Consider the following 26,360-nt stretch of genomic DNA (forward strand, 5'->3'; position numbering starts at 1 on the left):
TATCATCAAATGTGAGATTTACAAGGAGGGAAAACAGTACACCTCTCTGAACAGTGTCTGGGAGGCTGTGGTTGCTGCTGCACGCAATGTTGATGGTGAACAGATCAAAACACTGACAGAATCCATGGATGGCAGGCTTTTGAGTGTCCTTGCAAAGAAAGGTGGCTATATTGGTCGCTGATTTGTTTTTGTTTTGTTTTTGAATGTCAGAAATGTATATTTGTGAATGTGGAGATGTTATATTGGTTTCACTGGTAAAAATAAATAATTGAAATGGGTATATATTTGTTTTTTGTTAAGTTGCCTAATAATTATGCACAGTAATAGTCACCTGCACACACAGATATCCCCCTAAAATAGCTAAAACTAAAAACAAACTACAAACTACTTCCAAAAACATTCAGCTTTGATATTAATGAGTTTTTTGGGTTCATTGAGAACATGGTTGTTGTTCAATAATAACATTATTCCTCAAAAATACAACTTGCCTAATAATTCTGCACTCCCTGTACATCATCCATTGCCCCCAAGGGAGAGGCGAAGGTATTTATATTTTTATATTATCATATGATTATTAAATTAAGTCTTATATTTCTAACCTGTCAAGAATGTGTTTTTATATTTGCAGACTGTATACTTTCATGCAGCAGAAAAAAGAAATAATTTCAGTGTCATTGTGAAATATTTATGTCAGTTTTATTTGATATGATCTGACATTTAGTTTCTCATTATAGAAAAAAAAAAGGTAATCATTTAAATGGTTGATGAGCTTATAAGTGATGTCAGAATACCAGATACGCTCTTGTGTTTGTTAAGGGTACCTATTTTAGATAACTGCATAACTGCGATAACTGCAGATAGAAAATTTCCCATCCTGTTGCTGTTTTAAAGGAATTAGGCACTTAATTAAGCAATGTGGCATTTCAAGTCATCAATAATATGTAATATTTGTATTGTTTCCAGCCTAAATGCAAGATTTCCGCGTCACGCAAGCTATCACTAAAGGTAAATAATTTATAATGATGGCAAAAATGCACGAGCCATAATAACTCCTGAATATATAATAAATAGAATGTCATTATTAGAATGTTCTTTCCTGTAACCACCAATATTAAAATTATAAGCGATAACCAGATGACACAAATGAAAACCTCTTTGACTTTTTCGAGATCCTTCTCCTGACTCGTGCCACGGAAGACTTGGAGGCCGAGAAAACTGCAAATGAGGAACAGGTTCGATACCTGAGGGAGAAGCTTCCACCGCTGCAGCTCAGTGGGTTAAACATTGATGATCTGCAGGTGTGAGCTTATGATACTCTGAGTAAGCATATGGGCTTGACAGTGTTTTTAAAGCCAATCAAGTGTCATGAATTGAAACTTATTTTTTTCTGTGTAGAAAGTCTGTAAGGAGATTCATGAAAAGATTCATGTGGTGGACGAGGATCGCTAAGACTGTGAAGCAAAGGTTCTCAAGAACTACAGAGATGTATGAGCTCAGCAAACATAACACACCTAGTTAAACTAAAATATGTTGACACGCTTTTTTTTTCCTCTTTAAAAATAAGCCACCAATAAAGCTTTTCCCTCTATCGCTAGATCAACAAGTTGAAGCTAAAGGTACAGGACCTTGGAGGAAAGTTTAAGAAACCAGCTCTCAGGAAGGTGAGAGTGTCAGCAGATGAGATGTTGAAAGCTCTGTTTGGATCGAAAACTAAGGGCTCCATGGATCTGAGGGCCAATCTCAAGTCTGTAAAGAAAGAAGACATCAAACAAGAGAAGGTTTGCTCTAGCAACACACATAATTGGTATCTAGGTATATTCAAATAAGCAGCCAAATAAAACTGCAGAATCTGATGGTCTGAATGCGGCTTTACTTTAGGAGCTGACGATGGAGGTGGGTGACTGGCGTAAAAATGTGGAGGCCATGTCTGGTATGCAGGGCAGGAAGAAGATGTTTGATGCTGCTGGTGGGGCCCAGTGAACAAATTCCTTCATGTGCTGACGCTGCAGGATGGATGGAGGAAGATTTAATGAAAGAACTTTAATTGAAAGTGAAAATAAATTAACCAAAATTTAACATAACATTTATAAAATCAAACTAAAATGAGTCAAAAATAAAATGGGATAGTCAAAAACTGAAAATTACAAACCTAAAAGTAAATGAATTCATAAATTACTAGTGGAGACTAATATGCGATGAAGTTCAGAGCTTGACCATTACAATAAGATATACTCCATGGACAACTGGATTGGTTGGACTTAGATTTTAGGCATATTATCATATGGTGATAATAATGTATTTCATTTGTGAGTGCAGCAGATTTACATTGCCTGGCATTGTCCTTGTACACGGTAATGGAGCTGTATTTCTTCTGTCTCCACTAAGGAATGCCATAAACTTGCAGTGCCACCTGAGATATTTAGAGCAAGGATATACTTAGCCTTTCTTCTTCTATGGAATGAATTCCTCTCCGGTTAAAAACAGCAAATATTGTCACACATACTGATACTTGTCCTTGAACTAGCGTCAAACACTGTCAGCAAGACAGGGGGTTGAATAATCAAGGGTGTTGTGGATGGAGTCAGCAGCCTTTAAGGACTCTAAGGGTGATGGAAAGAATTTGTGTATGACTGACAATGCTATTTTTACTGTGTGAAGTTATTTCATTTAGTATAACAGTGGCCTATATGCACTACAATAGTACAGCTTCTGTCTATGAGCTATGAAATAATCTGCCATAACCCAGAAATATCAGTCTAGCCTCAAGAATAAGAAAATCACAGAAACTGGCCTGCTAGTCTCTATTTTTACTTTTACAAGAATCAGGATGTATGTATAGATATGTACCTAATGCCCAAATCAGAGATTTTGGCTCAAAGTTTCTGCAGATTTGTCAGCTGTATATCCATAATGCGAATACCCCAAAGGTGCTCTGTTGGACTGAAATTTGGTGACAGTAGCAACGACAGTACCCTGTTTATTTCCTATCCTATTCATAGTCTTTTATTTTAGGTCACAAGCAGTTGTCTAAGCATTTCACTGCATATCGTACTGTGTATGACTGTGTTTGTGACAAATAAAATTTGAATTTGATTTGAGGACAGTGAACTCATTGTCATGTACAAGTATCATGTAACATGATATTCTATTCTGATTGAAATAAGCAGAAGATTGGTACAGTGTGGTCATAAAGGATGGACATTATTAGCAACAATACTCAGGTAGGCTGTGGCATTTTTTTTTTAAATTTTTTTTTTACGGGTTGTACGGAAGCCCCAAACGCAATTTCATTGTTCTTTGACAATGACAATAAATAAATACTTGATACTTGATACATTTAAACAATGCTTAGATGATAAAAAGGGGCCCAAAGTGTGCTAAGAAAAGAACTCCCATAACATCACACCACCTACAGCAGCCTGAACTGTTGATACAAGGCAGGATTTAATTCGTGCATGAATTAAATTACGACTTGTCAGACCAGGTAATGTTTTTATAGTCTTCTGTTGTCTAATTTTGATCCGCCTGTGTCAACTGTAGCCACAGTTTCCTGTTTCGAATTGATAGGAAGTGACACCCGTTGCAGTCTTCTGCTGTTTTAAGGTTTGACATGTTGTGCCTTTGAGGAAAAAAAAGCAGGACATGTTTTCTGCATACCTTGGTTGTGATGAGTGGTTATTTGAGCTACATTTGCCTAGCTATCAGATCGACGCACCCTGACTATTCTCATGTCACCTCTGACATCAAGAAGGGATTTCCACCTAGAGAACTACTGTTCACTGGATAGTTTATATTTTTCATACCATTGTCTGTAAACCCTAGAGATAGAGATGGAAATTTTGTGTGGATGAACACATCCCATCCTTCACCAGGTTTTAACTTCAGCTAGTTAACTATGCCTAAATTCATTAGATTGGCTGATAAGATTGCCGACCGGCAGGAACACAAATGTCTTTCAAGTTTATCTGAATGAGTTTAAGAATAATTACTACTTACCAATGAGATTATTGTGAAAATGTGCAGAGATGTACCAAGGAGGAAAACAGTGATGATGCACCTATAAAGCTTGTTTCTCTCCAAAGGTAATTTAATCAATAACTAGAATACCTCTCTTTTTTTTAATTAAAGGTTGTCTCAGTTCATTACTTGCATCCTGGGGCAGTTGTGGCTGAAGAGGCAGAGCAGTTTATCTTCTAGTTGGAAAGTTGATGGTTTGATCCCAAATTTCTACAGCCTATATGTTGAAGTATCCTTTGGCAAGACACTAAACTCAGAGACTATTCTGATGCACCTATATGAGTGTGTGTGGGAATGTTAGGAAAACTCTTAGGCAGATAAAAGTGCTACATGAATAAGTGTGACTGGGTGAATCAAGCTTCCAGTAAAAAGTTCTTTGAGTGCTCAACTGAGGTACAAGTCCACAGTATACCTCAGTATATATCAGCTATGTAAAACAACACGGTAATCAAACGAACACATTTAAGAGGACTTTATTTGCCAGATTTGTCAAGGCAGCGTAACATGGAATAACCTGTCCCTGAGAGAAAACGCTTCAGAACATTAATGGAGAACCTATTCCCAGCATAAAGACAGTGCTGAGGTATTTTAGAAGTAAAACAAGAGCACTTTAAGTCATGTGAAGGAGTGTAAAGGAGGAAAGGGGGAAGTATCCATTATTCCAGCAAACTCACAAACCAAATTTAGAAAGAGGCAATGCTCGCAAAAGGAAAAGCCAAAAAACAAACACAACACACTACTCTTAGCAGTGTTATAAATTATAAATGTAACTTTCAACTCGTCTTCTGTCTTCATTGCCCTGAATGACAAGTGAAAGAGTTCAGCACCTGTCAGTCATTTTTATAGATTACGCTAAAAGACAACTCATTTGCTGACATGGAATGTTAATGAGAAAATGCTGCCATTACTCCAACATTAACTAACAACATAACAATGCGACAAAGCGACAAGAATTTTCACTCATTAATCACATTTTGAGGAATTTCTCTGCTGTCAGAAATGACAACCTAAGGAGAAGCATGATCCATTGATGACAAAGTAGAGCAAAGGGACCATCAAACACAGGACGTAATGCTATGATTAAAGGTTATTTTGGTTATTTTTGGTTAGTGGCAGTGTAAGGAGAACTGGCAAAAGTGGAAAATGTACTTCCACAGTGGATATGATATGGTCATTAATTGCCTGTGCATTGACAAAAACAAATCTGTCTAAATTAAAGCCATTATTTTTTGTTTCCTTAAAAACAACTTAATGCTACAATTAAACATCACTTTAACATTAACTTATTATTTTCAGTTTAAGGCTTTTTCGGATTTGCCTGTAAAACAGTTCTCATTACTTCGAGTCACAGCAGAGTAAGAACACTTAAACATAATGAGAACAAACAGGGAAGAGCACTGAGGTAAGTTCAACATTTCTAGCATTAAATATAAAAGGGGGGAAAAAGAACACCACAAATATTTATTCAATAAATAAAATGCTTTCTCTAATTTGCAACAAGACAAGTAAGGCTGTGTTTTTATCATATAAACAATCTACAGTAAAAAGAAATTTTGGGACACAAATAAAATAAAATCCCCCCCCCCTCCCACTAGTTAAGACCTATGTGCAAGAGTAATGTTTATAATAAGGGACACTTGTGAGCTTACATATATGGAATCCAGCTTTGTCTTCAGATTAGGAAATGTTCTTCCTGCCAGTAGTGCAGATCATGATCTTGGTCAGCATCATTGTGCACGGCGGTATCCTCATACATTGAATTTTATAGTCACTGGCACTCAGTAGCCAGTACCCTCTTTGGAGTCCACAGCATATTCAATGAAATAAACTCTGAGCATATCAGTAGTATCTCCTAAGCAATGACCTTCAGTGCTGTCACCTGCTTCCCAAAGCCTGAGTGAGCAAATACAGCACCGGCTCATGTGCTACTCTCTAACCGTCAGCAGGTATTACCATTACATAGCAGGAATCACCCTCCGGCTTTAAAGTGCTCGCGTTGCCTTGGTTGTAACCGTGGTGATGTCATTGTGCAAATGCAGGTGACAAGGTCACCTGGGACTTGTTGACATTCGCCGGTTCCACATGCCACGTTTGGAGTGATAGTGGTGGAAAAAGTTCCTCAAGTAGATCCTCTCCACTTCTAGACCTGCCTCAAGGATTCTAGATGAGAAAACAAGAGGATAGAGTGCTTACTCAACCTGGATCACAAACAGGAAAGAAACAATTTTTCGCCAGTTAAGAGCTCCAACATGCTTTGTTGGCATTTCTTAGACACAAATCATGATTGGCTGAAAAAAAACCCTTGCACTAATAAATCAAAACAAATTTGAGAGTATGTCCATCTGTTCTTTGCCTTTACCAGCAACCTTTTAACCAGTCTGCTTCTTACTTGGAAGGTGTATTGCTTCCAAGTATTGCTATCTAATTTCTTTCAATGGATGAAATGGATGGAAAAACTCTAAACATATCTATCCATTTAGAAAAGATAGAAAGTGTGAGACAAACCTGTCGAGAAGCTCCCAGTCTTCTCCTCCCCAGCGATCAGTGAATTCCTTGGTGTTCATACCTCCCACTGTGTCAAGATCTGACTTATAGATACCCAGCAAGCCAAAGCCATTGATCTCCCAGTAACCTACAACACAGACAATCACATAGCCAAAGACATAAATACCTGTCATTTTACTGGCTAAAAAAATACAAAACAAAAGGAAGTGAATCTGGTCCCATTTCCCACCTCTGGCCTCTAAAGGTGTATTACCACAGCCCAGCCTCATGACAATGGGAGCAAAGGCCATGTATCCCTCTACACAGTGCATCCTGATGGTATCAATGATTGAAGGAGGGAAGTGGATGTGGAGGTCGCAAAGAAACACGATGCTGTGGTCATCCTAAGGAACAGCGAGATGGGAAACATTAAATTCATGAAATTTACTATTGACATCTATCGGTACACTTTTATGCTTCCTTGCCGAGCGATGCCGCAGTACTCACAGTTATCAGGTCGATACCTGCTTGCAGACCAGCAGAGCGCTCAAAGTTCCCATCCATCTTCACATACTGGTACCTGATCATTTCCACAAGCATACATACAGCTCAGTTAGACCATGAATAGTTTGCAATAGGCTTGTATTGCCTGTAAAATTAACTCACAAACACAAACCTGGGCAGTGAGGACTTCTCAAGAGCCTTCCTCACATCCATGTCAGTGCTTTTGTAGTCAGTGATTATGAGGTTGAAGTTACTATCTCCAGTTATTTTGAACAGTTCCTCCATGTCAGTAATCAGCTGCTGCACCCATCTAGCCTGGTTTTTTACTGAAAAAGACATACAGGCCAATTATATGACAGATAAGTGACTTATCTCTATCTTTTATCTGGCAGAGGTGTTTTGACCTTTGCATTTTTTTTAAAGCTATTAATTCTCAAAGGGAACACAGGTCATTCCCACAGACAGTATAATAACAGGCTTGCCATGCCCATGCGGTGCTCGACAGTTAAACTTCATTAATAAAGGGAAGCTCTGTTATGTGCTTTACATACCAGTATTAATGCATTACTGCCAAATTTACATTAATATTATATTATGCTGAATTCATAATGTGATTCAATTTCTGTCTTCAGGTGATAAGAGTTTTACATTTTACTGTTAAGGACCTTGTCTCAGAGAGATTATCCTTTATTTCTGCATATTTTAGAGACATGGAGCCATTATTTAATCCCACTGAAGGGTTTTCTTTTTCCTCTAAAAAGGTCCACTTACATCTCACCATGTTTTTTAATATGACACTGTCAGGCTGTAAGAACTTCTATCTTTGAAAAATGAAATATTAACAAACAAGAAAATGAACATGTAAATCAGTTGATTTTGAGCAGGTGTGGGAACTTTTTTTTTAGATTTGGCTGATTTTATGTGCAATCGCCAAGTAAGTGTCAGGTGTACAGTACCTGGCACTATGAAGTGGACCATGGCAACAGGATTCCAGCGGAAGCCCACCGGGTTGCAGAGCAAAGTCTTAGATTTTGACTGTTGGAAGTCTGAGTCCCAGCCGTTGGACCAGCTATTGGTTACCAGAGCATAGATGTAGTGTGATACACGCAGCAGCTGGCCATTCACATCTTTCAGTTCCAGTTCAAGAAGGTAGCGGCTGCCCTGGAAGTCATCCACACGCTTCACCATGTTAACCACACGTACCAACTTAAACCGCCTGCAAGAGCAACCACAAAAATAAAAGTGCAATGTGCTGTAAAGGAAGTACAAAGGTTTTTGAATATTTTATCACCTAATTGAAAATGGCATGAGCTTACAATAAGAGTCTTATATCATACGTTGACTTGTTACAATTAATCTGAAAAACTTAATTTACTACACCAAGTATAAAATAACTACTAAAAAAGTAGCAAAAGTTCTCATGTTGCTACAAAGTGGCTCTTGTCAGTGTAATATTTTTGCATACTACAATCAACAGACACGTTATTACATAGCCCTGTCCAACTGCTGGTTAACGCATACATCTAAGCAGCTAATCATATGAAAGCAGCTCAAAGTATTTAGGCAAGTTATAGCTTTAAAAATATAGTAGCAAATGAAGCAATTTAAAAAAATAATAAAAACACTTTACCTGAGGAGGTATACATAAATTAACCACTGACTTTCAAGATGAGAAAAGTTAAAATCACCTAAAATACTTCTTTTAACAAATTCTAGAGGATATAGCAAAATCCAATCAGATTAACATTTTCCACACACACACATCACTAGATGCACAACTTACCCATGATGCTTTTTATTCAGTTGGTCCATGAACATCTTGACTATTGGCAAAGCATCATTGGAGTGAAGCAACAAGTTTCCAGAAATGTTGCACTGCAGGTCGATCCAATCTGAACGCTGGGCCTGAAGATCCAGGTGGTTGACTTGGAAGGTCTGGTTCCAGTTGACTTGAGTGTCAAAAACTGGTGCAGGTGTAAGATCTTCATCATCAGTACCTTCAAAGTCTTCTTGTCTTTCCCAGAAGTAGCGTTTCTCACCCTCTGTGGTGTCTTTCCTTTTCTCAGCCCTGTTGGAAAGCTCATCTTCCTCCCCTTCTTTCCTATCCGACCACCTTTTGTCAATATTCCCTTTAGCAATCTTCTTACCTCTAACAATGGTGTTTTCTAAATCTTGTTGTTGTGGCATATTCAGCTCAATATCCTTATCATTGGGGCTTTTTTTGCCATCCAAGTCCCTTTGATTTGATCTTTTTAATGGGTGGTTGAAATCTCTTTTGGGAGGGGTAAAACGCTTGCTGTTTGGCAGCTGAAGTTCCTTCTGTTTGGTTACAAACCTCCGCTGCTTGGCCACTGATGGTTTTTCAGGCTGTGAGTTGTTGAGTCGCTGGATTTCGGTATTATTCGTTTTACCAAATTTCTGGATTTGATCCTGTTTAGAGCCAAGTTGCTCTGATTGGACAACTGGTTGCTGATTTGCTTTAAGGTCTTTTTTATTATCCAGTATTGGTAGATTATTCTGTCCTGGTCTCTGAGCTGCTTTTACCCTTTTTCTTTTTACTCGTTTTCTGCTTTTCTGCTGTTCTGCTTTTACAACTTGCCCCTCCTCTTTTTGTAACTTTGTCTGATTCAGTTGCAGGTTATGTTTTAAGCCTTGCTTTAGCACTGACTGGGGCTGAGACAAATTTTCTTTATGTTCCCTCTTCCCCAACTCGCCTCTGTGCAGTCCTGAAGAGTTGCCCAATGTGTTGTTTGATTTTGGGACAACCAAGGAGAAGAGTTTGCGCCTACGTTTTTGTACATAATCATCTCCATAGTCTTGATAATGGGCTTTATCCTCATGAGCAGGCTTGGTTTCCGTTTCTTTTTTATGAAAGTCATTGTCCTCCTGGTTAAAATTCCTCATCTGGAAATTAAAATCTAATATACACCAGATATAAAAAAGGACAGTTAAAGGGACTGAAACTGCAAGCAGCTTATGTTTGCTTATGGGGAAAAACAAGGGCAAAATACCTCTGTCTGGATTTACTTTTTCCTCTGTAGCTGGACGGTCAAATCTCATGTATCTAGAGAAGCCGAACCTAGATGTGACATTTAAAAAAGGAAAAAAGGACGGAAGTTATAGCAGCCTTGCTTGGTGATACTCTAAAACTAATTATAGTTCAACTTGTCACACTTTTCCAGCATTATTGTTATTAGTCCTTTATTTATCCAGGTAGAAAATCCCATTGAGATTAAAAATCTCATTTCCAAGAGAGACATCATGACAACAAAAGTCAAAATACATGTACCACATAAGTATATAACATTTTAAACAAATACAATATCCTGTACAAACATGTGAAAAATATACATATAGATCAAATTAATCTTAGGAGACGTAGATAACAATTCTTTGCCATTTGAGAATAACATGAACTTGGATTTCTCTGGATTTAACATCAACTTAAGTTGAGTTGAGTGGGACAGTAAACATATTTGTAACAATTAGCTCACCTCTTTAGGTAGTAAGAGCTCTCAGAGTAGAAACAGCTGGTCTGCGTCTCCATGTGTGTTAGTCGAGTGTAGTCATTGGGGTAGATGTAGGACAAGTGGACCTGAGGATATGAAATGAAATGACATGGTGTAAAATATATGACATCTTATTTTAAAAAGTTGAATATTTTGAGGTATGTAATTATTGTCCTTTGCATTGAAAGTTGGATAAAAAGAAATCTATTTGGTAAATATGAAGGTACAATTAGAGGCTTAACTCAGCAGACTGGAAACAAAGAGAAGGTAAAGCTACCAGTGGCTTTCTTTAAAGATTAAAAAACATCTACTTTAGAGCTCTTCCAAATCTCACTAACGCATTTCAGCTGAAGCGTGAAAGAGACATTGAAGACTATTTCTTGGCCAGTAAATGACGTCCTGGAGGCAACCATTAGAGATTCCAGGAAGTCACTGCAAATAACTCGACTTCAGCAACAGTAGTAAAATCAATACGAGAAAAATCTCAAGCTATTTTACTGTTTTTTTTTTTTCTTCCTAATGGATGCAATTAGCACTAATTTATTTTATATGGTCCTCGGAAGACATTAAGAATGTGGGTGCAATTTAAAGGCCTCAAATAGATAGCATAACTCAGTATACCAGGGATACCATTAGAAGACTGACATAAAAGCCATAAAAGATTGAAAAAGCTTCCCAGCGTTTCTTGCTGGCATGCCTTTCTTTATCTCTTGAACAAACAAAAGATTTTAAAAATGCACCTGTAACCTTCTGAGAATAATGGTATAAGGTGATTAAATATCAGAAAAGTACTGTAAGTGACGTAAACAAATTATCAGTACAACAGATACGTACAAACTGCAGTCCTTGATAACGAAGCAAAGGGAAGTCTTTGATTGTGTAAGAGGGGTTATATGAGCAGTCAGGCAGAACACCTTGTAGGTACTTGCTGTTTAACATGCGCACTGCAAAAAAGCGAAACAGATAAGAGGCGAGATTACTTTGTGCATTCAGTAAGAGGAAATAATTTGCACAGTACTTGCATCCGGGATGGTAGGAAACAGACAGCTGATGTATCTGCTTTGTGTTGAAACAATCGAGCGACGTAGCTGACCTTTGTAGAATGAATCTCGACGGTCTTCAATTAACATATCTGCATCAGCACTGCGCTGCTTTGTGGGGGTTTGCCGGTGGCTTGCAGCTGTCTGTGGTATGTGGGCGACATCATTCATTGACAGTGCTGACTCATCTGAAGACACGGAGCGTCAGAAGAAGATACAAGCTTTTTACTTACTGTGCTTTTTAGCATCTATGCAGAATAAAAGGCAAATGTTTCATTGCGATCTAGACTCATGAACATTCATTCTGAGGGATATATTTTGAGGCATGATGTGTGTACTCACTAGTATAGAGGGAGATGTACTTGGAGTCAATAACCTTAAACAGACTGCTATAGTCCAATTGCAGCCACTGTGTGAAAACAAAACAAACTTTAAAAACTGCACATCTTTTCCACTTTATTACTCACATAATACAAGAGCGCATACTCGGCGCGGGAGTTTGGAAACAAGGAATGAGATAAGAAAACAGAGAGGGATCCAGCTACTTACTGCCACCTCCACGTGGTCAGTCCCTTCGTCGTTTTGCTTGTGAATAACTTCAAAAAAGTATCTCCTCTGAGCAGACAGCCTGTCAGACAGTAAAGGTACTCAGTATCATGTTATAGTCATAAAAAAGACAATATAAACTACTTACCCAAAGATAATCTCAAACCCTTATTTGCTGAATGTACATAATAAATTATTTATGACTTCAATATATACAATCATGGTAATGTTTTTACATATCAGGACATAATAAAACCATACTGTCCTTAATAGGTCTTAAAATTAGGTAAGTACAACCACAGATGAAAAACAGAAGTTACACATGTTCAATAATAATTTATTGGAAATTAAAGGAAAAATGTGGAAGTTTATACCATCTTCCTGTACCCTTGGATGAGCCTTTCTTAAATAAATAATGACACATGTCATGTGCTGTTTTTTATAATCTCAGGTTGTATTTACCTTTTAAGAACAGATGAGGTCCAGATCATTTTTTTTATTATCCTGATACATAAACCCTTATATATATATGTATATATATATATATATATATAATATAAAATATAATATATATATGATATTTAATATATAATATATATATACACACACACACACACATATAAAACTATGAGTAGACATTAACATTATTTAAATATTTGCATTAATGTGGATTTAGGCCGGTTCTTTATATCTTGGCACGAGCATACACGCCACTCCTATGGCAACTCACTAAACTGCTTTAATAAAGCAACTAATTTTATACGCACAGGGTGTAAAAGGCTGTGCTTTCCAGCATGCCATTAATTATAATTCAACTGTTAAGAAGAGTCATTTGTGCTTTTGAAACAGGTTTGATGCCTCAAACCTAATTTCTTATCCTCAAGTACAACAAGTACAACTTGTAAAGTTTTTTTAAATTTAAAGAAATATTTGTGACTTGAAAGAGCTGAAATTTCACCTTTCTGCCTCATTTAATATGCACAGAAAAATCAGTACACAAACAAATCCCTAACTGCTACTTCCCCACTGCAACATGCAAAATATTTATTAAAAACTGACTCTGACAAATTGGTTAATATATTCATGTCAGACAGGTTAGACTACTCTAACGCTCTATACGCAGGTTCTTATCGTCAGGTTGACTTCAACTTGTTCTGAGTGCAGAGCCTAGGGTCCTTACACATACGTGGAAATAGGAACATATGACCCCAGACCTGAAATCACTAAAGAATTACCTTCTTTTAATTTTAAAATTTGCATAGCTTTGAACCTGCTTAATATAGAAGAATTGTTGAGACATATTTCAGCACGTCAGGGCCCTATGACTGTTCACAATCGTTTTCTTTTTTGTGTGTGTCCAGAAAATACCACGATTCTGACCTTGTAGCCTCCAACATTGTCTCTCCTCAGCCCATCAGGCTGGATGCTTTAGTGCTCACGAGTAACTGTGTGTTTTAAAAAGCTCCATACACAGAAAGTTGTTATTATGAGGGAACTGCTTTGTTAATATAAGGAGAAAGAATGAGGACACCCAGGAAAACAGTAAGGGTACCAGATGGGGGGAAAGAAAGTAGCGTAAGTCTTTGACTGCTAACGATGCTTTACCAGTGTTAGATAAGCCTTGTTCTTGTTCTCCAGTTAGGTCAGTTCCACAAGTTCAAAGCATTTGTTCGTTATTTGTTAAATGAGAAACCCTGGCAGTTGGTGGTAATGCTTTTGAGACTCTTATCAGTTTGAACTGTTTGTGTAAGATGTCAAACCAACCAATGTAAGCACGTTCCCAACTTCACTCACCAAACTGGTCTGGAGGTCTGACTGGAATACTTCTCAAACTCACCCGGGGCCGTCCATTCTTTTCCCGTCTAGGAAATGAAAATTAAACACTGAAGGAAATGTTACAAAGACTAGTATGAGAAATTTACCCCGGAACACTTGAGATGACAAAATGCATACCATTCCAACCCACGCAATTAACTTCAAATTAAGGGGAGAGTCATCTGTGCTCAGCCAGAATTCAGAGTTGTCGTCAGAGCTCACAGCAAACACAAAATCTCCTGAGACAAAAGAAGAGGAAATAAGATAAAGGAATGAAGAGACAGACTGAGTCTGTATAGCATAACATACACGTATTACATGCTGAAAATACACAAAGCGAAAAAGTACCATCAGTATGTGGATGAAGATAGCCAAATATTCTGAGCCCATAGTTGGTCCACTGAGGAGAGACGGCCAGCTTCTCCACTGTGGTTCTGGACTAAAGGAGTAATGAAAGACAAAGAAAATCAGCCATGATTTGATGTCAAAGTGATGGTGCATTCCCGAATAAGTCAGAATTTCTGAGTTCCCAGTCGACTTTGAATCTGGAACTCTTCCTTACCTCGGTTTTAACACTCAGACCAGTCAGAGTCGGAACAGCCTAACCAACCCCAAGTTAACAATCCAAGTAGTAAAATCCAGTAGTAAAACTGTAAAACTTCATTTGTACTGCCACTGCTGTGTATCTGTGACTTATTAAATCACTTAGTACTGACTAGACTCTGCATGAACGTGCAGCAGACATGTTTTTAAGCATGAAAAGTATTGCTCTGGTGTGCTAGTGAGTCCCGAATGTCGCTTTTCCTGTAATGCACGAACCTGAGATTGACATTACTCCCGAGTGCCGAGGTATCTGAACCATGGCATGAACTCAGGAACGTGAAAATCTGGCATGAAGACGTATAATGTACCACTGAGTAAAACCAACTGTGCGTGTGTGAGAGTGTGTGCACGAGTGTCTTCTTTCACATCCAACCACCAATACTTACATGCAAGAGGAGGTGATATCTATGGGTTATCTGAGTTTGGTGGTATTCTCTGGTGACAATCTTCTGCCTATGCTTCTACTACTTTTATACTTTTACACATAAAACGTGAAATAAATAAAAAAACTTTTTTTAATGAAGTTTTACTAGGAATATAACATCACACATACTGGGCAGTTTTCTGCAAAACCAGTATAATATGACAATGAGAAAGGACTCAGTACTAACATAATTATATATAGCAGGAATAATGTTTACTATGTTCACCTGTTACATTTGGCATGTTAGCATCCTAGTACAGTTTTTGCAAATTACCATTTTTAGCCTGGCTGGATTTGGTTTTCATATATTTGGTCACACAATGGCCACAGTGGCTAAAAATGCAAATCATCAGTTAAGCAAGATTAATGAATAACCATATTCTAACCATTAATAAAACGAGTTTTATTAAGAAATGGGGTTTTTTCGCCAACATGTTTAATGATTCCTTGTAAACTGTGCTTGTGCTCTTGTGAATGTTTCCTCTTCTGAGGTTTGTCTAATCTAGTTTAAGATTGTCTGACTCAGTGAAGGTTTACATTTGACTGTGACAACTGAGAAGTTGGGCATTTTGACTCACATGAGGGTAAAGCGGGTAATGCAGGTTTTTGCGAAGATCGGCCGTTGAACTGCCACACCAGTCCTCAAACACATGCAGATTGGCCTGTCCCTTATACTGCAACACAGGAGAGTGACAGTGACTTTAACACAGAACTTGTATGTTTACTGTATTTAAAGGCACAGAAGTTGGAGCAACAGTCTAAATCACTTTTCTCATTTGCAGTTCAAATGCTCAGTGAAAGTCAATAAGAAACACTGGAACACGAACATGTAAATGAAGAAGCAGCTGAGTTTCAGTAGATGCACAGATGTCCTGTAAACATATACCTCTGTGATATCTGCCAAAGAGGCCATGTTATCTGATCTGTGTGTGCGTGTGTGTTTGAGTGTGTGAGTGAGTGTGTGTTGGTTTCGCCAAAGGGACATAACAGTGCAGATCGGAGCCAAATGTAGCCAAGCAGCTCATCAGATTTCAGTAGTGGTCAGGCTAGTTGGTTAAATATTAGCATGACTGAAGCTCACAAGTTTACACAAAATGCCGTAAAATGATGACTGAGAGTGTAGCTTGTAATCATTTAAGGAGATTCTTACTCAAAATCAAAAGGCGGTGAGTTTAAGGAGCCCTTTTGTTGTAAAGCTCAATTTGCTTCTGCTAAAACGTTATTTTTCAATAACTAGCCTGCTACGTGTGGCGCTTCATCAAAGCATTTTTGAGCTTTGTTAATTCTCCGAGACATTAGCCTAGTTTTACATCGTTTTTCACAGCAAAATTACTTATAACTCAATAATAACATTTTGTAAAAAACTTATCAACCTCTTCCTTGACAAAAAACACAAAACTATAGACAAATCTACTACAGGGGCATACAGTGTGCACAAAATCATGTAAAACTGAGGAATACTGACTGTAGAACTAATAAAGACATTGATATCAAAAGGGTTTTTTTCTCAAAGCAGATACGTGACACTTGTTTGTTGTTGGGTACATGTGGCTTTCCTTTCACTTGACTGTACATTAAAAACCCCAAAGTGAGTCAGTTTATCAAGAAAGATTTCAGCAAATTAACAGGAAAGTAAGTAACTTTTGTTCTTCCTCTTTATCAGTGCACCTGATCAGGACCCAAAGAAGATGTATACTAATATTGTGCTGTAAATTGTGTGTAAATCATTGGCTTCTTAAAAGGGTGCAGCTATGTAGCAATCTATGCATGTCTGCAGACTTTTCTGTTGGTTGTTTTTTACATTTCAATATCTGCTTAGGCTGGTTTCCTCTTTGTCCTGTTTGTCCCCAGAGTGACAATAGAAGTGAGAAAAACACTTTAAAATATGTGGCCAACCCCCCGATTACCAGTGAGACATTAAGTTGATAATAAAGAAGAAAAATGTACCCTTGGTCAGTGTGAATGCTCTTAAATTTGTTAGAAACCGCACCTTTTTTGTTCCTGATTTGTTATTGTGGATGATTTGTAAACTGTGTATCTATAATAGAATCTCTGATGCCCTGTTTGCTAGGTCTGTCTGTTTAATCATGCAATACTGCTGTTGAAATAGGCAACACTGGCTCAAAACAAAAACATAAACAGGAACCGGTTACACCTGACATGAAATATTCGAAACATTAACACAAAGCAGGGAAGCTTCTGAAATGGAGTCACACTATAAACGGAGGGACTGAGGGAGGGGGAGGCCACTGGGCCACTAGGTATGGGCAAGCGCACACACCTCTGGTTTCCAAGGTTGTGGAGCATAACTGGAGACCCAAGCACTGCTGTCCCCAACAGTGTTTGGCTGATGGTCCTTTTTTGCCTGTAAAAACAAATATTAAACTTGGTTTAGCTTTGGTTTCCTTTCTGAAAAAACAAACACTCTCGTGTGCCATCCTTACCCTATTTTCAAACACGTCTCTCCTCCAGCTGACGTGGTCAGCGTCAGTAATTGAACCTGAGGATATAGGTGAAGACAATAGTCAACATGGTCACATCATCTCTGTGAAAGTGGTTATTTTAAAGTGACTTGAGGCTTCCCCAGTAGGTGCACATCCAATCAAAATGCATTCTAAACAAAAAAATCCCAATCTGCTTCTTACAACTTGTGACATAAAAGAAACTCTATCTGGGTTGCATGTGAGGAGCGGTAGGCACGCTACACGTCCATGCATAAATGATAAACTCTGCCCATGTATTGCACACAACAATCAGGCCCGGTGTCTAAGCAGAGACTCACTGCTCATAGCCCCTGAACATAGCTCATCTCAGTGACAGGCTTCAAAGAGCTGCTATGGCATAGGGCTCCCGCGTTGGCAAACATCTCTGGCGCTCTGGCAGAGCAGATGCTCAAATATTATTCCTGCTGACTTCTTCCATCATCCTTCAAATTACAGGACAGGGTGTATTTTAAAACAGGACCTATTTGTCTGTCTTTCTTTTCTTTTTTTACGACCATGTGGTGTCAGCAGTGAACTGGAGTTACTGCAGTGATGGTCTGTCATTATCGCCAGGGTGGAGATCTCCTAACACACACCCTTGTGACATACGTTCCAATTTTAGCAGCACAAGTAATTCTAGAGCCGTGGATAAGGAAAGCAACAGTGGAGTACTTTCCATCTCTATGTGCACTCCTCTCCTCTTCTTACTAAACCTTCCCTGTCATGTTTTTTTCTACTTTCCGTGGAATGTATTGCAAAATTCACTGTCAGGGTGGACACTTCAGGTGATAAGAAGGATGCAGCAGGGTTTCACTAGCTTTCTGCGTCCATATATGGCAGGAAAACAATTATTTTTTTTAAATCTCTTGTCACATTGTTGCTGTTTTAGTGTTTTTTTTTTTCTGTCCACTTTGGACACAACATACCAGTTTAGCAGTCCTACTCTTCTTATTCTGTCAAAAAAATGTTGCTAACAGACATTTAGTTAAAGTGTTGAATAAAAGGGAGAGGCTGTGTGATAACATGTAAAACAGAATATAATCAAATATATCATTTACAACATTAAAAAAAAGCTTCATTTGCATGTTTTAGCATGCAAATTAAGTGTCCACAGTATTCTTTGGATTATGTGCTTGAAGTTTTAGTGTTAAGAAGGTTTACAACAGGATTTTTTTTTAAACTGTTTGTGAGATGCATAGATTTTTATACAGCAAGTTTTAAAAGCAATGTGTCAAATGGATGCATAATATTTCTTGAGCTTCTGTGTTGTTTCAGCTTGAACTCATACACCGAGAGTTAAACGTTGCCTTTTTAACTGAAGTGGAACTGGCTCTGAAAATGAGAGGTAAGAGGTGACCGGCAGCTTCTTTGGAAGATGAAGGGGAGGGGGGGGGGAAAATGACTGTGCAGTAAATTTCCAGGATGTAGGCGTACATTTTTCTTTGCAAAGAGGAAAAAAAAACTTCACTACCAAAACCTCAGACAACTCACCACAAGAGTCAAACCGCTGGTAAGCCTCAAAAAGCATGAAAGCTTACTTGCAGTTTTTAAAAAAGAAAAGTGGAAACAAGCGGAGGTGTAACGCTGTGTTCTATGTTAACTATGCAGAAAACTGGAATCAACCAAACGTGGTAACTGAGCAGTTATGGTTTACTGAAAGTAGTACCTTTGCACACGAGATGATTTGTCTCCTGATAGATGCCCTGAATGCACAATATATAAAAACCAAAATCCTATAAGCAAACAAAGAGTTTCTGTAAAGTGTTGCAATGTCCCCAAGTTGCCAAATATATCTCCTGATCCCAATTAAGCTCAGCATACGGTCCACTTTCTGTAAACCATAGTCAAAGGCAGATCAAGAAGTGAAGGTGGCGGCAACAATAGCCTGGGACAGCGTCTCCAAGGTGGAGATGGTGTGTGTCGATGAGTATGGATCAAAGATCAAAGATCAGGAAGTCATATCTTGAGATGGATGTTTCTTGACCTCTGGGTCACATCTTTTAATCTTTTAATTCAGGGTTTTTAGTCCCATTACTACATGTGTATAAAACCAAGCATCCAGCTATGCTTTCTGCCTTTTGCAAACATTTGTGATACAGTAGGCCTTTCTAGTGCTCAGTGAATTTAAGCTTGGTCTTGTAATAAGATGCCTCCACTGCCCCAACTCAGCTTATGACATGTTTTACCTCTCAGATCTTCCACCATCAGCTGTGAGTGGTATTGCTGCAAAGTGGAAGTGTTTAAGAACCACAGAAACTCAACCATCAGACTACATAAACTTACAGAATGGGATCACCGAGGTGTATAGAGCCACCGACGCTTCGCTGACTCATTAGCTGCTGAGTATCAAAGCTCCTCTGGCATTAACATCAGCAAATAAAATCTGTGCCACAAGCTTCGTACGTAGAATGTGTTTGCATGGCTGAACAGCTACTGTAGGTGTAATGTGTAAGTGCCCCAGTACTTTTGTCTATATTGTGTATTTACCTCAAATAAGAAAGCTTGAAACCTTTGAACAACGTGCACAATTTTCACAGAGGAAATCCAACAGAATGTCTTTGATCCACTTGTGCCTGACATCTTGGATTTTATGACAAAGATTTTTTTTTCCTGGTAACATTTCTAAAAACGTGCCTCAGAAAGGTTTTTATAAGGACCTTTGTGGTGTAGTTTTACAGAATAATAAAGCCAAATGGTAGCTACCAAAGTGGCTGTGAGGTCATGTCTTTGTACTCCCGCAAAGGGGCTTCCATATAAAGTTGGACAGGTGGACAGATCGATCTAAATATCGATACTAACCCTGGTATTGGTATTGGATCAATACTAGCACGACAGGATCGATACTATGTGTCTAGCCTCTAAGTTCAATATGCAGCCCACTGAATTGTGTTAATAATTTTTTGGGAAAGGAAAAATATACCTCCCACATGCACGATGAAAGAGGAACCTTTTTGTGTTGACTGTCATGTCTATTTTATTTGTAGCCTCTTGCAAAAAGTAAAGTGCCATTCAAATCTCAAAAAGTACCAATATTTACTTTAGGGGCACATTCACATTCCAGGTCTCAAAAAACAAACAAACCCCAAAAACCAACCCAGTTTCAAAATACATGAAAATCTGAAATGTGTGTGCTGTTGTGTTAAATTATTGTGGACAGTAAAAATCACAGTGATTTAGGGGCTCATTAAAATGTGTTCAGAATTCGGCAATTGACGATGATTCGTCTTATAAATCATGACACACTGCTCCCCCTTACACAAGCTGTCTTTAGAAGTTAAAAATATCAGTGTCAGTATTGGTATCGGCAGTACTGTGTTTACTTGGTATTGGATTGATGCCACAATTTGCATTATCACACAGCACTTCTTCCCCAGTCCAAGCATACAATGTATAAATCAAACAATTTTGTAGTATTTCCCAATAAGGGCTCCTGCTGTGTGGAAAAATGCCATTTTTAAAAATATTGTTTTGTTTTCGCTTACAGATATATATCACACAAAGCTGGACTAGAAGCCTTAACTGAGGCCTATGCTCTTCAAGCTATTTAATTAAATAAGTCACTTGACCTTGCATGTGGCCATTGTGTATTAAAGGATCTTTGTCTGCATCACAATTTTTTTTCTGTGTGTGTGTAGATGTCAACCAAATTAATTGGATAATAAATTGCACATTATGAGTTTAACTACTAGTTCTCGACTTTTACCAAAGGGTTATTAAAAATCTAGGCCAAGTGTCCATTGCATGGAATTATCACATATAAGTCATGCACACAATGGCCATCTTTATTCTGCTGGGCCAGTTATTAACTGCTTTACTGCAGCAAACATTATCTACGTTGTTAGTTGTAGTGCTCATATGATCTCAGATAAAAAAGCCCGTCCCATAAAAACTGCACATCTCAAGTCCTGTTTGTCTAGTTTAAAGGTGATTAACCTGAGTGAGTGAGTAACCTGCTGCACAAATAAAAAATCTGCATGTGAAGTTTCCTGATGACTTACGCACTTCCTTTAATTCACCTTGATGCACGTTTCTCCACCAAGGTGATCTCTGCAAAAACTGCAAAAGCAAATTTCACGAATGCAGTGGTGATGGGTGAGGGGGGAGAATACATTAATTGCAGGTGTAAGATCGGGCATGCATTCTTAAAAAGGTGGGAAATAAAACGGAACTTGGGTGATTATATTTTCCCAAAAGGTAGAAAAAAACCAGAGTTGTGGGGGAGTCGTAAACCGCATTTAGGGTAAAAAGAAATTGGACTTGTGTGAAGTCGTTCTTAATGAAAGTGTGTGTGAACAGATTATGACCCATTAAAGATATAAAGTGCTGCTCTGACCCACAAAGTGTACTCTAGGATAGCACATTTTAAACCTCAGTGAATTCCACATGAAGAAGACATTTCTGCATAGCTCCAAAAGTGCAATTCAAGCTGCTGGCGAGCCATGCAAATCACTCAACAAGCACACTTTAAAACAGCAGCCACATGGCATCACGAATAGGCACAACATCCCCATAGTGGACCTCATTTTGACCCTCAATACAAGGTTCTAAAAACTCTTAATAAATATCATTTTTAATTGCTGTTGGTTCTTTCTCTTGTAATTATGTAACAGACTGACTTGAATTATGTGTTTTGGGCTTTTTTTATGTGAGCCATGACACATTTTATTCACTCAAAGTCATGTACATGTATGTTATAACAATCAAGTTACAACATTTTTAAAAACGTCTGTCTTGTCTTATGAACTGTGTAAAAAAGGGGGAAAAAAAGAAACCTCATACTGACCACTTGCAACTGAAGTCATGTGCTTAACTGCACCTGCCAATTATTTATCCATGTTAGGATTTTAATACAGCTCTGTTTGAAGAGCTTTGTGGAGTCCTTCTCTCAATAGAAGCCCCACTGTGGCCGGGGGGCTTCAGCCCAGGAATGTGTGCACATATAGGCGAGCCCTCTAATGTAGATCTAGGCATGTGTTTACATGCTGATGCTGTGCTCAGACTGAGCGTGTCATATGTTTCTGTTTCTCTCAACAACCCCACTGTTGTTTCCTTTCATCTGTTTTGTGCTGTGTGTGTGTGTGTATGTGTGCTGCGACAGACGGTAAGGCAACGTGTGAGGGTAGAAAGCAGGAAATCTGGTTACCCAGTGTGAGACTAGATTTCCTTCTGAGTGTAAACCTACTATGTGACCTCCTGACCTCCCCAACCCCCTTCTTACTGTCTCTCTTTCCCTAAATCAACCTGCTGTTTCACCTGCTGAAGGCTCAAGTTTCCTGAGGAAATGCATCCAACATCATGAAAGCTAAAGCAGATGTTAGATGTGAAAACTTGTTTAAAATGCACATGCATTCAAATCTTTCATGCAAATAAACAAATCTTTTGCGACTTCGGTTTCTGACTTCCAACTTCACACAACAAAAAATGTCACCAAACAACATTGTTTTTGGTGATGACTCATTTTTACAGTGGCCTTAGCAGTATTTCATGTTTGTGTTTCCCTATTTTTGTAAATGATGTGGACTGTTCAACACCACAGTGCCATGGAAATGTGTGATACGTGACAAATAGCTTATATCATGCACGCTCAAATGCGTAATACAGTCCAAACCTTTTTACTTTTGTTCGGCTATATTTCTCTCCCCCCCTCCCTCCCGCATGCGCATGTTCACTTGCTATCGCTACTGCATAATTATCATAAATAGAAACTCCGTCTGAATGGTGCATCAGCAAAGGTTTGAGTGACACTCTGTGAGTAGCAGTGCGCGTACTGGAAATCATAAACCATAAACTTACTCATATCACTCCTCCATTCTTTTGCAGCAACCATCTCGTGGTACACGGCCACCAATCCCGCCAGCAGGATCGCACCGAACAGGAGATATTTGCCATTTCGCCGCAGTTTCTTCAAGGGGAAAAACGACGTGATCATTTTGACTCCCGGGGGAAACTTGCTCCCGAGTTCCTCACCCGCTTTGTCATGAGTAGGGGACGGAACGCGCCCTGAGCACGTCCGCCTGCCGCCCACCGCTGCTCCCGGTGGATGCGCACTATCACCGGCACCCTGGATATCCCCGGCGCTCGGGTCCCCTGGTGCCTCTCATCCGGAGAAAAATCCCACCTTGCCCTGGGCCAGCCGGTGACCTACACTGGGCACTCTCGATCATCTAAAACTTTTAATAGGTCTCCTATTGCTCCTTGAGCGCCCGGCTTGAGACCTGACCTCTGTTCCTGCTAGTACCACATGAAGCGCACGCAGCTCGGTACAAAGAACTCAGCAAGGAATGAAATCTTCACCTCCCCTCCCCTCACCATCCTCCACACAATTTAAAGAAGCCAGATGGAAGGAGCTAGTAAGCGGCCAGAAAAGAACCAGCTTTGCCGTCAACGTAAAAGCACGATCGTGATCATGTGAAAGAAAAATTAATACTTGATCGGCGAATACTCGCACAAATATGGCAAAATTACTTCAGCGCAAAGTTTCATCAACGTGAAATATAATGATATATTTTATTTCCTATAACGAAACGTTTTCTTTTCTTTCCGAGCTCCCCAGGTCACAACTTTTCCACGCTTGTGATTTATTTTGAAATCTGAAACAGGAAACACTCTTTAGTATTTTAGCTAGCTCGACGTTACACACCGCTGAGATTAAAGGGAGGAGTAAACACGTTCACCGACACACACACACACACACACCCTTTACCCTGGGATTTACCTGCAACAGGTATAGCAACAAATACTTCCTGGATTTTGTTGCCTTTCGAGATTTTTCCTACGTTTTACACGTAACATGTATTCGTATGTTACAATTACACATTTGTAATAAAGTTAGACAACGTAAAAATTGTCTTCAAATCTAAAAAGCAAAACAAAAAAATTGTTGCCAGACTTTAAGGGTGCGTGTGACTTTTCTGAATAACAAACACGCCTAAGAAACAATATTACCAATGCTTTAACAGCCACCATGACTAATCCAAAGTGCTATTCAGTGGATGCATGGGATCATTAATTAAGGGACAATGGTTAAGACTATAAACAAATAAAAAGTAAAAGGGTTTTTTCCCCTATTGAATTAAAGTTGTTTATTTTTTTACATTTATTTATATCCAGTGTTGCCTCCATCTGTTCATAATCGTAGACATGATCAAAAATGCCAGTGGCTATATGGATTATATACCCACTCTGATACTGTATGTCTAAAATCAAGAGCAGCAAATAAAAGAACAAAGGGCTCATGGCATAGGGAACACAAAAGAAAGCAGACCCTCCCAGGTAAGCGCGATCCCCACACCTCTCTGCCTTTAAAATGCTGAGTCACTAAAAGGAGATCTTCTCAGAAGAAATGTCTGTAAAAAGTTAAACACTGTAAAGAAAAGATTTTTTTTTTAATACTTTTGACTTCTGTGGAGAATAAGCAGTACTGGGTCATAACTACCCCAGAGGGAGAGAAGGCACATCTGTAAGCTGAGTGAGAGAGCTTGAGGATCAGATAAACACCCCTTCCTCCTCAAGACAAGGCCTCCTGACTGTCACAGGTGCAAGCTCGGTAGTTTTAATTTTCAAAATACACACAACACTGGTATTTTTGCACAGAGATTTTAATATTCCTCCCATAAAGATGGAGAGTAAACAGCTTAGTTAACCTTATGTTTCATTAAAGCACAATATGAAACAATAATAATTAAAAAAAAAAAAAAATGCATTTACCGTCCCACCCCATCACATCTTTTTGCAGTAGCTTACTTTATGTGACAGACAGTGCAAACACCAAATTCAGTTAACTTGCAATGCAAATATTACAAATCAAACTTATTACAGGTTAAATGGCTATCATCAACTCGTACAACCTTTAAACATTTAAAAATCAGGTCAATTTAATTTTGCTTAACGTATAAACAAATTCCTCATCATAGAGCACAAGTCCAGCTGAGGAGTCGCCCTCCTCGTGTGACACTGTCAGCAGATTCTTTATTTTGCACACTTTGTGTCGATGGATACATCACAGGTTCTCAAGTTCCTCACGTGACCAACGAAAAGTGGGAGGAAATGCATGTACAAGTCAAAAATATCACACGCAGCTGAGTTGTATCCATTTGTTTATTAAATCCTTCTGTCAGGACAGAACAAGCAGTGACTTTTCCCCCCCAACAAAGATGAGCTGTACATACAACCCACAGCCATGTTTTCAAAAAACCAGGCCTCTCATTTGGTTTTTCATCCCTTTCCTGCAGGCACTGCTGACTAAAATGAATAAAGGTTCATTTAATCCTCTCGTGTACAGTCTAAACCTGAATCTGACAAGCCAAATATGTACACTTTCATACAAGTACTTTTTTTTACAGTAAATTAAGACTTAACTGCTTAATACTCGAGGGCGTCCAGGAGAAGCTAATTCAGGTAGTTTCTACTGTAGCTGCTTTAAAAATGCACATATTCCAGTTAAGTAAACTGTTGTATTTGTAGTTTTGAGAACAATACAGACTCACAAGCACAACACTAGGAAATAAAAAGTACAAAAAAATCATTTCCAAAGCAGAAGGTGAACAGTCCTGTACCCTAGGGGTTAAAAGTGAACTCCATTTTAAACTGAGAGAAAAGCTCCAAGTCTGACAGCTATTTCACACCAACATCTTATTACTCCACCTATCCACAGTGCTGCTACATACATACTTTGGGACATAGGCACTAACATTGAAAACACAGTGGATCTATGCACACAGCCATCACAACTCTAGGAATTGATCAGTAGGCCCATGAGGAGGCTCGGGTGGACAGCAAAAAACATAGGGTGGGTTATACAGAAGGTAGTGCAAGGTGGGGGATGGTCTAGCCCTTGACGGGTGAAGGTTCTGAAATTCAGCACTTGACATTTTGGATGCAATTCCCCCCCACACTTCCCAAATTCTTTTGAAACCACATGCACAGTTCAGAGTTG

The 26,360-nt window shown here is 38.7% G+C and overlaps 2 protein-coding genes across 3 annotated transcripts; one reads left to right on the forward strand and one right to left on the reverse strand.

The window, feature by feature from the left end:
* Positions 1 to 452: 452 nt before the first annotated feature.
* b4galnt3b (beta-1,4-N-acetyl-galactosaminyl transferase 3b) lies at positions 453 to 23,710 on the reverse strand. Of its 2 annotated transcripts, XR_316479.3 has the most exons (22): positions 23,219 to 23,710; positions 17,387 to 17,442; positions 17,224 to 17,307; positions 15,521 to 15,616; positions 14,264 to 14,354; positions 14,054 to 14,154; positions 13,895 to 13,962; positions 12,104 to 12,182; positions 11,897 to 11,963; positions 11,608 to 11,742; positions 11,349 to 11,458; positions 10,500 to 10,600; positions 10,017 to 10,084; positions 8,789 to 9,923; positions 7,962 to 8,221; positions 7,178 to 7,331; positions 7,009 to 7,081; positions 6,752 to 6,905; positions 6,523 to 6,649; positions 5,667 to 6,177; positions 1,874 to 2,003; positions 453 to 1,746 (listed from the first exon to the last, which is right to left on the reverse strand). XR_316479.3 is itself a non-coding variant. In XM_005933082.3 (20 exons), the coding sequence occupies exons 1-20, from the start codon at positions 23,352 to 23,354 to the stop codon at positions 6,066 to 6,068; spliced, it is 3,207 nt and encodes a 1,068-aa protein (XP_005933144.1). In that variant the 5' UTR covers positions 23,355 to 23,710; the 3' UTR covers positions 3,341 to 6,065. The 2 variants fall into 2 exon arrangements, 1 of the variants encoding a protein (XP_005933144.1); XM_005933082.3 differs by lacking the exons at positions 453 to 1,746; positions 1,874 to 2,003 and having other exon boundaries at positions 3,341 to 6,177.
* Positions 969 to 1,980, forward strand: tnni1c (troponin I, skeletal, slow c). Its single transcript, XM_042225254.1, has 4 exons — positions 969 to 1,005; positions 1,135 to 1,298; positions 1,596 to 1,778; positions 1,879 to 1,980. Exons 1-4 carry the CDS (start codon positions 969 to 971, stop codon positions 1,978 to 1,980), a joined length of 486 nt encoding a protein of 161 aa, XP_042081188.1.
* Positions 23,711 to 26,360: the final 2,650 nt, after the last annotated feature.

Source organism: Haplochromis burtoni, unplaced genomic scaffold (genome assembly GCF_018398535.1).
Source record: "Haplochromis burtoni strain Fernald_Lab_line unplaced genomic scaffold, NCSU_Asbu1 Contig_164, whole genome shotgun sequence".
Lineage (NCBI taxonomy): Eukaryota > Metazoa > Chordata > Actinopteri > Cichliformes > Cichlidae > Haplochromis > Haplochromis burtoni.

Excerpts from the sequence above, each read along its gene's own strand:
- tnni1c (XM_042225254.1), top strand. The coding sequence starts at position 969 with ATGCAAGATTTCCGCGTCACGCAAGCTATCACTAAAG. Across the intron at positions 1,006-1,134 it reads CACGCAAGCTATCACTAAAG|ATGACACAAATGAAAACCTC; the intron begins GTAAATAATTTA and ends AGCGATAACCAG. Across the intron at positions 1,299-1,595 it reads TAAACATTGATGATCTGCAG|ATCAACAAGTTGAAGCTAAA; the intron begins GTGTGAGCTTAT and ends CTCTATCGCTAG.
- b4galnt3b (XM_005933082.3), bottom strand. The coding sequence starts at position 23,354 with ATGATCACGTCGTTTTTCCCCTTGAAGAAACTGCGGCGAAATGGCAAA. Across the intron at positions 12,183-13,894 it reads CAGACCTCCAGACCAGTTTG|GCTGTCTGCTCAGAGGAGAT; the intron begins GTGAGTGAAGTT and ends ACTGTCTGACAG. Across the intron at positions 11,964-12,103 it reads CTGACCACGTGGAGGTGGCA|TGGCTGCAATTGGACTATAG; the intron begins GTAAGTAGCTGG and ends GTTTTCACACAG.